The sequence below is a fragment of the Genypterus blacodes genome, unplaced genomic scaffold, assembly GCF_046128005.1.
Source record: "Genypterus blacodes isolate CSIRO-AG114 ecotype Tasmania unplaced genomic scaffold, CSIRO-AGI_Gbla_v1 ptg000118l_1, whole genome shotgun sequence".
Lineage (NCBI taxonomy): Eukaryota > Metazoa > Chordata > Actinopteri > Ophidiiformes > Ophidiidae > Genypterus > Genypterus blacodes.
The window spans coordinates 33,603-48,378 of NW_027466921.1; the positions used below are offsets into that span (position 1 = coordinate 33,603).

The 14,776-nt window shown below is 45.5% G+C and overlaps 1 protein-coding gene across 1 annotated transcript; it reads left to right on the forward strand.

Annotated features, from left to right (window-relative positions):
• The first annotated feature begins 222 nt into the window (after positions 1–222).
• Positions 223–14,340, forward strand: LOC143009840 (interphotoreceptor matrix proteoglycan 2-like). Its single transcript, XM_076161936.1, has 17 exons — positions 223–294; positions 409–441; positions 630–696; positions 1,208–1,366; positions 2,437–2,495; positions 2,666–2,686; positions 4,426–4,634; positions 5,729–5,772; positions 6,414–6,567; positions 6,863–7,530; positions 7,616–7,903; positions 7,994–8,213; positions 9,016–9,226; positions 10,311–10,499; positions 11,196–11,397; positions 11,809–11,888; positions 12,691–14,340. The coding sequence occupies exons 2-17, from the start codon at positions 434–436 to the stop codon at positions 12,728–12,730; spliced, it is 2,619 nt and encodes an 872-aa protein (XP_076018051.1). The 5' UTR covers positions 223–294; positions 409–433; the 3' UTR covers positions 12,731–14,340.
• Positions 14,341–14,776: the final 436 nt, after the last annotated feature.

Below are 14,776 nucleotides of genomic sequence, written 5' to 3' on the forward strand. Positions count from 1 at the left end.
TGATCTGCACAGTTTGCCAGGAGATCATATGGGAGGCTTTTAAGATCTTCTGGGACCGCCTGCCAGAACAGGAAGAGTACCAAAGCTGGATGAACCAATGCCAGGAGGGCACAGTCACAGCAAAAGATATTGGCAACTATTTCAGCCAATCAGAGACGCACCAAGCTCTGGTTAAACAGGTTAGTGGGTGAACAAAGTGTGTCTGCGAGTTATACACAACAATACAAACTCATCTACACTCTTTTCCTTTTTCTTTCACAATTTCCAGAGGTTGTCACTGCAGGCGGTGAAAAGGTAAAGAGTACGGTCCACTTCTGTTCTGTTCTTAGTATTTAGTCTGTGTTTACTAAATATGTCTTTCCTCTCACTGTCTGCTCTCTGTCTCTCTTCCTCCTTCCCTATCTGTAGCGAGCCCACCACTTCATGGCAGAATATGTGCAGGTACATTTTCAGAGGCTCCTTAGCCAACCTGTCCCTGTGACAAACTCATTCACGTCAACAATCAAACACTCTGACCACTATTTTCATTTTGACACTTGGTATCCTTTCTTTAATTGCTTCAGCATTCAATACTTGTGCGCTTCAACTGAACTGAAGTGCTTAACCAACTTTCCACCATTGTTCCACAGTACTCCAACACCACAGACTCTGGAAGATGCTCAGAATGCCATTGTCCCAGAGGCTGAGGCGAGTCCAGTGAGTACACACACACACACACACGCACACACACACTTACACACACATTCCTTCAATATTTTAAAATTACAATCTGGTTTTGACATTTTTAAATGTGTCCTACATGGCCAAAAAAGATAAAATGCATTTTATTCATAGTTCCAGTTTTCCACACTCTGGTATATGAATTACTGTCCGACTATTATTATTATATGGACTCCATTGGATTTTCCACATCACATTCAGTTTATCTTTCACAAGCAGCACTATTCAACAACTGTGTGAAGGCTTTTGTGGCTGTAGAGGGCGCTGTGCAAGGTCATGGAAGTTGACCCCTTATGACATCATCAGCATGGAAGACAGCGATACTAAAGCTGTAAAAAGCTTTCTGAGGTCAAATAGAGGTTTTGGTCTCCAAACTTTCCATCATTAATTTCACAAAAGCCTTTACACAGTTGTTAACAACTGAATTTGACAGGCAAGGTCATTTCACCGTCTCCTTCTCTCTGATTTTGAATGTGTGTTTCCACAGCTGGACAATGACATCGCCCTGCAGCCCCCCGTCCCGCCTGTGCAGCAGGAGCAGGTGGTGGAGTTGAGCATCCACCTGATCAGAGAGACATACAGCGCTGCGCTCAGGGATCCCACCAGCGTCCAGCACCAAACTCTCAGCAGGCAGCTCACTGAAAAGGTGCGTCTCCCTCCTTTTGCTGCCTTAGCTCCGCCTTTAACATCCATACATCCTGCTTTATTGTCCGTGATGGATGCATTGTTATTTTTAGTAGCATGCTCTTAAACAGCAGCAGTAGCTAAACCCTGTACTGTACGGCAGGGGTTCCAAAAACACAGATGGTGCATGTGTGTATGTGTGTGTGCTTTTTTTCTTAAGTAAGTGCTGAATATATGAGGCGCCTTGGGAACAGATAAACATATGTACACTCACACACACACATGTGCAATGCTTTCAGTGATTTTTATAGGGATTTGGAAAAAATCAGCAAATTTGGTTATTGACATTTCCTTGGCAGTAAATGTGACCCACAAACACAGGCTGTAACATGCATGTATGCACATCATAAGCAAGTGTGTGTGTGTGTGCGTGCGTGCGTGCACTGTATCAAGTTTATTTACAACATTGGAAGAAAACCATTTGCTTCTAATCTGGCCTATTTTTTCATTCTCTATTGAGATCCCCCAAATATAAGGTCTGGAAGCTTTCACATCAGAATACACATGTAATACACACATGCACAAACACACACACACACACACACACAAGCTCACGTGCCTTGGGGAGATTATAACTCTCCACCGGCTTTACTGTACAGTGGAAATAATGTGTGTAGGATGTGCAGTAGAGGGAGTGCAGACCCGGAGGTAGTAAATAAGCGTTGAGAAGTAGGACAAAAGGAAAATGCTGAGTGGACCCTTGATCCCTTTATGGACGCCATGTTTCCGAGGGAACAAATAAACTGGGTCAGTGAGTCTACAAAACAATGTTGTTATTGTTTTTCTAAGTGATTGATTTTATAATTGCTCTGTTAGTAGAAGTCGGTCCCTGCGGACTCCTAATAAGAAGCTAAAGAGCCGGGCCATCGCACAAATGATTCAAGTCTTTTCAACCACCGTTCATAAAGTTATTATGCTTGGAACGATAAGGCAGTTTAATTTTATCCAGCCAGTTTAATGTCGCTCCTATAAAAGGGAATAAAACTCGCTGGCTTGCTCCTGATTGCTGAGCCTCATCCTTGTCCTTTGCAGATAGAGGGCGCTCTGGAGGGGCTCCCTGGATTCAAGAATGTGGCTGTACTGGACTTCAGGTTGGTTTCTCTCTCTCTCTCTCTCTCTCTTTCTTATGCTCTCTCGCTCTCCTGTGGTTTCATCCCGTGACCTTACAAACAAAACAATCCTCCAATTAAAAGTGTGATTTGCAGCCTTGCCATGTTTAGCTCCTTACAGATGTTCAACTGTTTCCCTTTGTTTCATTTAGGCCTCACAAGGATGTCCAAGGGTGAGTTATCAAGAGTGTGTGACAGTTTTCACCTTGAGAGGTTCTTATAGCCTCTGGTGCTCCCCATCTGTCTCGTGTTTAAAGCCCATAGATCCTTATCTGCTGTTCCCTGGGTCACAGCTGTGTGTGAATGTGTGTGTGTGCAGACATTATTTACCTGTGAGCATGGGCACGCTCGTGTGTGTGTATGTGTGTCACTGGCTGCCTGTGTTAATGTTCTTAGTGTGGTCACTCACCTGTTAAGTGGGATAAGGACGAGCGAGCAAGCAGGTGCTGCCCCACAGAAATGATTAGGAGAATTAGGTCCTCAACAGTTGGCCTCTGGGAGTGGGATGGAGAGCTGGGTGGTCAGGAGGTGTGTGGGTGGGTGTGTGTGTGTGTGTGTTTGTGGAGGAGAAAGAAGGTGGAATAAGACCCTAAAGAATGAGTGAAATGTGAAAGACACAAGAAATGGAGTGAGACAAAACTGTGACCATGTGTATCCTTCCTGCCGTACTACAAGCACTTCCATCAGAGACACACACATTTACACTTTGATTGATTTACTCGTTTTGTTGTCAAGCAGACACTATTGTTTACATTGTGCAAACACACACGAGTTGAATAGGAGTTTATATTTACATCTGCAGGCTGCGGTGACCTGCAGATTACAGGGCACAGCAGGAATAGGACTACCGTATGTTTGTGTGGCTCTGTGCATGTGTGTGTGTGTGTGTGTGTGTGTGTGCAACTAACGAGTAAAAAATTGGATCTGCTTCTAAATGGGGCCAATTGTAGGCCGGCACGTGCTCAGCTGTCCGCCAGCACTCAACAAACTAGGTCAGAGTGGGGGGCTCACAGTAGTCAGATGAACGGGGATAGATGGCTTTTTCCAATGTCTGGAATTTTTTTGTGAGGTTTCCATGTTTATTATGATGATATTGATCACACTGCTGACTCGGCTGTTTTGGCCTATAAGTCGCTCCCTACGTTCCACGCTGGAGTAGATCACTCAGGCCATCAGTCATCTGCGAGTGTGACGATAATGACCGGGGAAATGTCGTCACCCAGTTTGAGAAAGCGAATGATCAGCATTTTACCACCGCAGCCATGGTGCTCTTGAGCAAGGCGCTGTCTTATTGCTTCCTTATTGCTCTAGTGGTGTGGCACAGAGGTCCAGAGTGCAGATGTGAATGTGGAGCTGGATTGTAGTGATAATCCATCTGAATTCTATTCTGTCAGTACCAAACACTGACCTTCTATTGGCTTGAAAGCAGAAGCTTGCAATTTCTTCATCTGACAACTTGAATTTGATTATTTATGGTGGATTTGAATGGTGATCTGGTTTTACATTGGAGTAAAATGATCCAAAACCTCCATAATCAAAGTACTCCATCATCCACAACTCCACGGTGCACTTATGTATGTAATTTCCCTAAAATATGACTAAATGCATAACTTCCTGCATAGATTTGGAACTCAGAAGAGGATAATGGCACTATGGAAACCATATGATGTCTAGATTAACAAAATGTGGTTCTGGTCATTATTTTTAACATACTGCACAAAAGAGGTGCAGAAATGTACAATGCAGCACGAGCGGTTTGAGAAATGTTTCCATGGAAGCTGGTCACCACTGGAAGCCATTATAATTGAATCCAAGCTGACCTAAGCTGCTGATCTAAGCCAACGAGCAACTAAAAAAGGTTTTACAACCAATTTTCAAACCTACATATGGAGAATCTACTGTGTTTCTCCAGGCTGGAGGGTGTGGTGGCGGACTTTGCAGTCACAGTCCAGGTGGATGAGGCAGGGGTCAGCATAGAACAACTGGACTTCCTGACCCTGCAGTCCAACCTGGTGGAGAACTCCTACCTTCAGGTCAAAGAGCTACCCACCGTGGTCTACACCTTCAGCGAAGTCCGAAACTACCCCACCGAAGCGCTGCACCGAGAGGAGCTGGAGAGAGGTAAGATCAGGGGCCCAGGCATGACTGCACAACACGCAGTGGTGGCAATTAAGTCATTTGGAATGCAGCGTGCAACCAAGGGCGAGAGTCCAAATGTGCTATCAAAGAGACGCACTGCAGCTCCAGCTCTGATATTACAACATACAGTAAACCACTTGAGAAAACATTCCAGACTTTTAATGGTCGCATCTGTTTCTTATTTGTCTGCTCTTTCTGTCAAAGAGCAGAATGACATATTTATAAGAAATTTCAACTCAAAAGTGGGCCATTTTTAATGAATAAATAACAGAGTCATCTGTTATAGGAACTGTATATTTATTCAGCGCTGGAGTTAAATCCTTGTCATTAAACGGTCTGCTCAGTGGACTCGGCCAAACGGAGCTTTGACATCCGAGCCCCCAGCTCACTTATGTCTTTACTCACAGCCACTGTTGAAACAATGGTAGTCCTCTCTCTCTTTCCTTCTCTCTGTCTCTGTCTCTCTCGCTCTCTCACTCTCTCTCACACACACTCTAATGCACATACGGAGATCTAAACCTCTGAGTCTGCTAGACAATAAGTAATTTAGCTGCCTCCCTCTTTTCTTCTGGAGCAAACTGCAGAATGTTTAGGATGTGATAATGACTATACCATCTCCCTCTGTGGAATCTCTCCATGGTCACGTTTTGGGGAAATGCTTGGTTATTAGTTTATTGCGTTACCGAGCTACCCTGAAGATGCTGTCTGATGCTCACATTAGTTATAGGCTGGGACATGTGATAGGAGGGCTAAACACTCTCATATGGCTGCCTGGGGACTTAAAAGCACAGCTTGGCTTCATCTCTCAGCTTTGGTGTTGATGCAGTAATAGTCTTGGCCCAAAGCAGCTGATATTAACTCCAGATTTGTACATATTTACCCCTTATGGTAATGCTGTCAGCACGATGGCTGTCAGTGCCGACCACAGGGGGACATTTTGTGGTCGACTCAGGTAAGTCAGTCATGGCCGATTGACTCAAAGGATTCTGTAAACACTGCCAGGCCGGATTATTTGGCCCATTTTTGCCTTTGGTGTGTCAGTTTGTGTTAATATTTCTTTCTCGCTGGTTCCACAGTGTCTGAATCCCCAGAGTCTGTCAACGCTGCTGATGGAGCTACGGTGAGTCAGAGGTTATCTCCACAACAACAGTCCTCATGACGACAATACCTCTTTAGGATGGATATGGAAGCTGATATTTGGAATATGAGGTCACGGGTATCTGAGCTGTAATGTTATCCAGACCACACCGATGCAGGTAGGGGATGAGCTCAGCGGTGAGGATGAACTGGGGCTTTGAGGATTAGTTTGGCTCTTGCTATAAAAATCCACTGCTATTCTGGGTGGAGCGTTACACACCACAGAATGCACCACAGTACAGACGCTCATGAGGGGGGATAGCACATATGTATATATGAATTTTGACAAGTAATACCACCTATAATCTGTCTAGATCATTTCACGACTTTATTTGTGCTGTGGTGTGGCTCGAGTCTCTCCTTTGAGGGTAATCAGAGTTCTACTAAGTGTGTCTGCTCCTTCACTTTATAGCTCAGCAGCTCCCTAAGTGATTAATTTGAGTCATTATATGGATGGGGGGAGTTTGGAAAACTCCTCATCAGGCAGGAGGGCGGCTACTGTGCCACCTAAGCACTTGGCGGTGTTGCTTCCATTTGGATTAGGAACATTTGGACTCATTCTTTGTGTAGAAGTGGACTCGTGCCAAAAGGTGTGATAATCCTAAAGCCTGTTTCTTGATGCAGGTCAGTGATGTCATTGATGAGCTGCCAGAAGTCTCCATCCAGGACGGAGGCAAAGAGGCAGAGACGACAGCGGAAAGCACATTTGTTGTCCTGGAGGAGAGTGAACCTGCATCTCCTGCTCATGTCGACACCACCAGCACACCTGAGGCTGGCAGTGAGTGTCCATCCTAAAGACAAACATGTCCTCACGCATGCATTCTCGAAGCATTTGTTGCTTTCCTTTCCCCTCTTCGATTTTATGTCTGCTCTTCCCGTCTGCATTAATATAATTCCTCCTTACGCAACACTATTTTTAGTTGTTTATTCTCACTGTGGTCCTTATGGCCCAGTGCCTTATTTTCCCTCCTTCTCTACTCTACCAACACATGGATCTCTCAGTCAGTTTAAAGAATCGGTGCCTCCCAGAATGAGGAACATGAAGTTGTTATCTTCTCATCATCTTTTTGTAGGCATTGAGGAGGAAGGCCTGTTGCTGGAGAACACAGTGCAGACCCCTGCAAAGGAGCCTGAACCTCCACTGGACCTGGAGGCCCTTGGCTCAGGGGCAGGTGAGCTGGAGGAACTGCTCCAGCCTTCAGTAGTAGAAGAAGAGTCTTCTCTTGTGGACATTGAGGCTGCAGCAGTTATAGAAGAGCCTGAGGAGATACCAGCAGAAGAGACCACTGAAAACGAAGACCTACCCCCCCTAATGCCAGCTGTGGATGAGACCTCAGATTTAGCATCAGAGCCTGGTCAGTCCTCAATAAATGAGGGCAAAGAAGAGCTCAACCTGCCAGATGTTTCACTCGTGGATGCAGAAGTGAACTTAGAACAGCCTGAGGACAACGTGGTGTTGGTCTATCCTGAGCCATCGGAATATGGGGGGGAGGTAGCAGAGATGGAACGGCAAGAGACAGCACCTGAAGTTCTAGTTGTAGACGAAGAGGCCCAAGAAACTCCAGGGATCTCGACTGAGGAGCTCACAGAGGATGAGATAATACTAGTGGCACCAGTCGCAGATTCTGATTCCCAACCCACTGCCCTTTCTCCAGAGGGGGATTCACCCTTCACCCATGTCGATGGTAATAGTCCTTTCATTGAGGAACATCTGGACATTGGCGTCCCTGCGATTGTTGAGGTATATTTTATATTTTGATATACTGTATATATTTTCTGTGTTGTTGACTTTTCTTACAAAATCGATGTCCCTTTTTTCCCCCCAGACCCAGACTGCTAACGTGGGCTTGGGCGACACCACCATGAGGGAATTGGGTGTGGACCTGATTCATTACGGTTACGGTGTGGTTCACCAAGCAGAGGAAGGCAGCACTGGGTTTCCATTTGGAGTCATTCACAATACTGACCAGGCCAGCATGGCATTGCCTGCCAACCCTGGACGAGCGCTCATGGTGTTCTTCAGCCTGAGAGTGACCAACATGATCTTCTCGGAGGATCTCTTCAACAAGAGTTCCCCGGAGTACAAAGCTTTGGAGCAGCGCTTCCTCGAACTGGTAAGCTTGTGATATTCAGTGCTTGTCGTTATACCTCTGGTTGTGTGAAGATCTTTCGGTTTGTAACATCACTTTCCAATCATTTCCCAGCTTGTGCCCTACCTGCAGTCTAACCTGAGTAACTTTGAGAACCTGGAGATCCTCAACTTCAGGAACGGCAGCATTGTGGTCAACAGCCGGATGAAATTTGGCAAACCTGTACTACGCGAGGTTACCTCCACTGTCTATCTGATCCTGGAGGACTTCTGTAACACGGCCTACCAGACCATGAACCTTGCCATCGATAAATACTCACTGGACGTGGAGTCAGGTGAGTTGATCCTGCTGCACCGTGTGAGGCGAACAGATCTGTGTAGTGTTTGTGTACGCAGCGAGAGAGAGACAAGAGACACCAGGACAGCATCAATTGGTTGAGGAATTTGTCAGATGTCTCTTAATGGAGGTCTGTGTAATTTCAGAACGTAGTATGATAAAATGACTGCGGTGAGTCACTCTGGAAAAATGTGTGTGTGTGTGTGAGTGAGAAGAGGATCAGGAAAGCAGCAGGTGTTGAATGCCTGCTATAGTCACATGAGCTGGGAGAGTCTGAACTCAAATGAAGTCATATCATGCGCGTGTATAATATTAGTTTCATTTCTTCACTCTTTCCCTCATGAGACGTATCTGACACGTGAACTTGAAGGATTTATAATCACTTTAAAATTCCCAATAACAGTGAATCATCCCTCTGGTTACAATTATGGCCGAGTGGGTTCGTCATTTCCCTCCAAAGCTTATCTACAAGGCTGTGACCAGTCATGTGACAGAGCTCGTATTGTGTAAAATAGGAAGGTGGGAAAGTTGCTTCTGTGTGTGTTGATACAGTTATCAAAACATGAGGTTTATTACTGATAATGTTTTATATTTAAAAATCTATCAGAGTAAAAGCATTGTTATTCCATTCTTTTCCATTGTTGTTGATCATGTTTTGTGTCTGATAGTGATGTCATTTCATGATAGAACTCTATTACCAATAATCTAAAACCCTGAGCTGATCACTGTCTGCACTGTTCTGCTCATTCTTTGTTTGCAGACACTTCATGTCTTCATCCTCATTGTTGTTTAATTTGCAGGCGACCAGGCTGACCCCTGTAAATTCCAGGCATGTAACGAGTATGCAGCGTGTAAGGTGAATAAGTGGTCCGGCGAGGCGGAGTGTGTGTGTAGCGCGGGCTACTTCAGCGTGGACGGCCTGCCCTGTCAGAGTGTGTGTGAGCTGAAGGCCGACTTTTGCCTCAACGATGGCAAGTGTGACATCATCCCTGGCCAGGGAGCCATCTGCAGGTGGGTGGAAATTAGGGGAAATGTGTGTGTGTGTGTGTGTGTGTGTGTGAGGCTTTCCCAGTCACAAAATGGGGACTTGCCATCCATTTTTACTGGGTTTTGATTTAGTTTCAGGGTTATTGATAGATTTAATTTACAATTGCCACAATACAAAGCTGGTTTCAATATGAGGGCAAAATCCTCATGTGTTAATGTTTATTTTTCTATAGTGCTATTTCTGTACCACTCAGTGTGCACGCCAGTGCTGCAGTAAGGGAGAGTAGATGATGATCAATGTGTTTTTACACAAGCTTTGAAAAGATAACAGAAAACAAGAACAAAAAGAACACAGGGATCCGTATGGAATGTACCATTTAGCGTTTGTGACCTTTTCAGCATTTTGAATGAAAACAGGCATTTGACACTTGATAAAAAAATATATGAAATATTCGAGTTAGTCCAAAAACATTATTTGATTTATTCCAAACAGTCCAAGTCAAACTGGCTACCAATGCATTTTCCCAGGAACAATCAGTGAAATGCTTTAGATTACCCCTCATGTTTTCATGTGATCCAGGCTTGAGAGCACCAGTGAGCAATGAGAGTACATCTAAACACAGATTTGCACTTGGATCAATCTTTATCCCTCCTATCAGTGAAAGTGAAGTCTGTGTGTTGATGTGTCAGTATGTCAGTGACAGAAACATTCCACTGGGCCGTTACATGCAGCATCCTTTGGCCTGAGTGATTATAAATGAAGCTGCGTGCCAAGATGAGAGCCTGACCTCTGTTTTCGCACCGACTAACACATCATAAAATACGCAGGCAGTTCCAGATGCTGCAGGATTGTTGTTTATGTCACCCTGTCCAGACAGGACTTTGCATGTTCCATGGAGACAGGAAACAAACACAACTCTAAAACTAGACTTTAATGATTTACAATCCACTCAGAAGACGTGGCTAAAGAACAGGACAAAAGACAAACAGCTCAGCCAATGATCTTACCTCCTTGTCCTACCTCCTGAATGTTGTACTGATTTCTGCGTCATCTCTACCTTGTTTGTATTCTTATTCACTCTCTGACAAATTGCCGTTATTCCCTTAGGTGTCGTGTCGGAGAGAACTGGTGGTACCGCGGAGAACACTGTGAGGAGTACGTGTCCGAGCCTCTGGTGGTCGGCATAGCGATTGCCTCCGTAGCCGGCTTCCTATTGGTGGCGTCTGGAGTGATCTTCTTCCTGTCCAGGGCGTTACGCGATCAATACGACAAGGACGAATCGGAGGACCCCATACGGTGAGACACATGGACACGCTGTAACAAAACTCTCACTTCTATTCTACTCCACTGAAAACGAATGTGAATTCAGTGTGTAGACTTTTATCACCTGCGTGTGATCATCTTTGGATGGATTTGCATGTGTTTGTTGTCGTTGCTCTTGGATACCATGAGGGGACAGACAATAACTCTGCACTGCCTCATCTATTACACTTAGCAGCCTCTCTCTTGCTTTCTCTCTCCCTTGTCTTACGTCTGTCTCCCTTCCTGTCCTCCATTGCTCTTTCCCGCTCTTTTTCCATCCTTGAAGAAGCACACACACGCTCACACACACACCCACATACACTGTCTGCCTCCCATCTATCCATCTGTGTGTGTGTCTGGCTCGGCTCTTGAGCAGCCGGTGGAGAAACTCTGTATTAACTTCAAGCCTGTTAACTGAACAGATTAGGTGTTGAACTTTTTCCAAAAAGGGTAACAACCAAACGCATTAATCCTGCTGATTCCTCGATAACCTCTCAGCCATAAATAAATCGGATTTATCGCCTGGTTGATGATTAATGAAGGTTAAACGGCGCTACAACTCCGAGCCAGCGATCTGCCCTGCTGCACCTTCTTCTACTTACTGCAGCTGAAGTCCTTTGCAGATGACGTTGGCAGACATTAATCGTCCCTCCTGCGTATTTTTGACTTGTCTCTCTCTGGTTTACGCAGCGGGGCGGAGAGTCTCCCATCGATTGAGCGAGCCACCAAATACAACCCCATGTACGAGAGCGAGGCCACCACGGGCTACAGCCACTACTACCGCCGCTACCCAGAGCCGCCCATGTACAGCAGCGCCAGCGCCGAGGCCTCCACCGACTTCGGCAGCGACGAGATCCGACACATCTACGAGAACAGCGAACTGACCAAAGAGGTGTGTGTGTGCGGCCTCACGTCACATCTGTGTCCACATCCATATTGGGGTATCAGATCAGATCAGATCAGTTTCGAAACCTTTGCAGACAAAACAACTGCAAGCATGAATACATCTCACTGTTCGGGCAAACTGAATTTTGTAGTCATCAAAGCATAGTTCAAGCATTGCATGTTGCTGATGTGAATAAGAATGACATCATAATTGTGGAAAAACAATACACAAGTAGAACGGATGGCTGTTGATACAGTATTAGATCTGACAAAACCCTGTATCTGTCCAGCTAAACTCCCAGTGTTTCTTGTTCAGAGTGAAATGTCAACATTGGATGGAGCCAGAACCTGTTCAGTTTGTGGTTTGTCTGCCTGTGATGTAATTTTCCCTCCTGGCTGATATCATGTTCCCCTGCAGGAAATCCAAGACAGGATACGGATCATTGAGCTTTATGCTAAGGACCGGCAGTTTGCAGACTTTGTGCGGCAGCATCAAGCGTGAGTCCCTGTCTTGTTTTTACCTTAGTGGAGTTATACTGCGGTGAGATAAATACCTGGACACGTACCAAACCCAGATATGGGACTAGTCTGATGTAAATCTCTGGGCTGTAAAGGTTAATATCGTCCAGGTTTGTCCAATCTAAGCACAGCGGTTTTTGATGTGGACCCGGCGCTCTGCACGGAGACATAAACTGTGAAATCACCCTTTCTCTGTTTTCACAAGCGTACTAAACGTTTGGCGACACGAATACTAAGCCTGTTTGATCATTTGATGTGATCTAAGGAGGTAAAATCAGCTCAGATATGGTCTAAAATTGCCTTCAGATGCCAGCTTCAGCCTCCAGAGTGAGTTGGAGAAAACTTGAGGCGGGCAAAGGCCGCAGTGTAAAAGATGAGTTTGTTGTTGGAGATGTTGGATGGTGAGGAATAAAACCCTCGCCAAACCAGACTGGAGAGAAATATATCATTCCTAAATCTTGAGCAAGCCTCAGGCTGACAAAGTGAGACAGAAAGCATTCTGACACACACACACACACACACACACACACACACACACACACACACACACACACACACACACAATCCACCGTCTGCCCACAGTCTGGCAGCAGCTGTGGGTCTGTGTTTAATGATTGTTTTTGAGCAGGATCTGGCTGTAGACGGCTCCTCTCTGCTCCATGGAGATCCTTTGCGGCAGAACATAGCCACATCGGCCCTGTTATGATATTATCTTGTTTGTGTCTGACAGATGAACCTTGATACGTTGGGTGCAATGTGTGTTTTGCTTTTGCATGTGCAGCAGCATCCTGGATACCTGCGGTGAGAGCTCCTCCACATAGACGCTACACACTCGTCACGGCAAGGTATTCATCTTCATCGGAAAGACGTGTCCCCGTCTGTTACTTTGTCAATCTGGATGCCGACACCCCTCCTCCTCTGCTGTAGAGAGACAATCGGAGCTCGGACCGCACTGTTTAAGACGGACTGTGACTGCACCGGTCACTGGACTCTGTTGACTCCTCTTCCCCTCTCCTCTGTGCCTTCTCTTGACTGGATAATCTAGGACGACACGCAGGCACCAGTAACCTTCAAAAGACTCGAGATGAAGCATGGCGAGTGTACACAACATGGAAAACAGGTGAATCTGTGAAAGAAGCAGCATAGAGACACAGAAACAGACAAGGTAAAGAAGAAGGAGATCATATGTTCACCCTCAAGGAAGGAATTTTCTGTTTATTGGTCAAATGCCGAGTTTGGACATGTTTGGACAGAACTCTGCAGCCAGCTATGTGATGCTTGGACCAGTCGCAGCCAGGAGGAGGTGTAAGGAGGAGAAAACACAAAAAAGACACGGAAAGGGCCTGAATCCACTTTGTAGGACGGCCCGGGGCCTTGAACACGTCGTCAAGGGACATTTCCCCCTTCTCCCTTTTTTAACTTCTTCCTGTTACTTGAACTGTTTGAATACGTGAATCGTACGTTTGTTAGTTCATCATGTTGTTACTGTCGAGTCCTAAAGGGGAAGTTAAATCTGTGGCTATGTAAAGCACAACAGATATAAATATTAGGATGTTTTGACCATTTTCTTGACTCTAATTTGATCAGATCGGAGCTGTAGACAACGACAGAGCTGCTGTGTTTGCTAGTCAGCTTTGTTCACCTCAGTGTTGTTTGAAATGTAACACCGCTGTTATCGTGGTCTGACTCAGTAGATGTGATGACGCATAACACGGATGGATCAGTTCCATATATGAGGCTAAAGGCGGAGAGCAACAATAACTTCTGGCAGGTGACCTGGCCGTCGTCTTTAAAGTCTCCGTCTATTAGAGGCTTCACTGTTTATTTGCAGATGTATGGAGGAGCAGACGTTAAGTGGGGAAGTCTGGGAGCGTAAACCCTCTATAGCTCCGGGATCCGCAAAAAGTGAAAACACATTTCGGCGGGGAAAAAAAGCGTCTGAGGCAAAGGGCCCAGCTATGCGGACAAACGGTTTTGTTATTTTGGATATAGAATGTAATGTAACTGAAAACATCTCAAACGGCAGCAAAAGCAGAGACTGTGAGCTGATAAACAACATGTGGAGAGAGGATATGTGGAGACGGGAAAGACGGTGAGGTGAAGAATAAGATCTGCCCTGCGACTACTTGCTTGGCTTCAACCCCGAAAACCTTCTGACCGACGCGATTCCACTGTAATTTCTTTTCTATTCTCATCGTTGCGTCGCTCGACCTCCTCGCTCATCTCTGGAGTCGACCCCTTGCAGCTGCGGCTGATTAGATCTGTAACCTGACCGCCGTTTCTCTCGATGAAGGTCAGAATCACGCGCCGTCGCTCACAGTTTACATCCCAGTCTTTGTCCATCTGTTACCATGGAAAGCCATAGATTTGTTAGTAAAATTGGTGTTACTAATAATTGAGAATGTGAATAATTTGTGAAATTATTTTTATACTGATGAATGTTTTGTCATTGGGGGGTACAGTGCAGCTGTGTAAATGAGAAATAAACATCTACAAGTATACAATGTTTTGTCTAGAATGGTGTTGACATTGATCTTTGCGTTGGCGTCCTCCGCTCTACAGTCAGACCGTGCGATTACTCTTGAGATAATCCAAAAAGCAGATTAGCCTAAGCAGGTGCAGATTAGACCAGTTTGTGACCGTAACAGTTTCTAAAAGAGTTGCGTGCCAGTAATCAGCCTTGCGTCACACTCAGATACACTCGCTCCGGGATCTGGCTGTGCGAGTTCAAGGCTGTGCGGGAAACGGTGCTGAACCTTTGCGGCGGTATTCACGATAATGTGGCCCGATCTTCGCCCAGACGTCAAACTATATGCACGCTGAAGTAATTCACTGTGTCGGTCAGTAACGTACCTGGAGCAGCAATA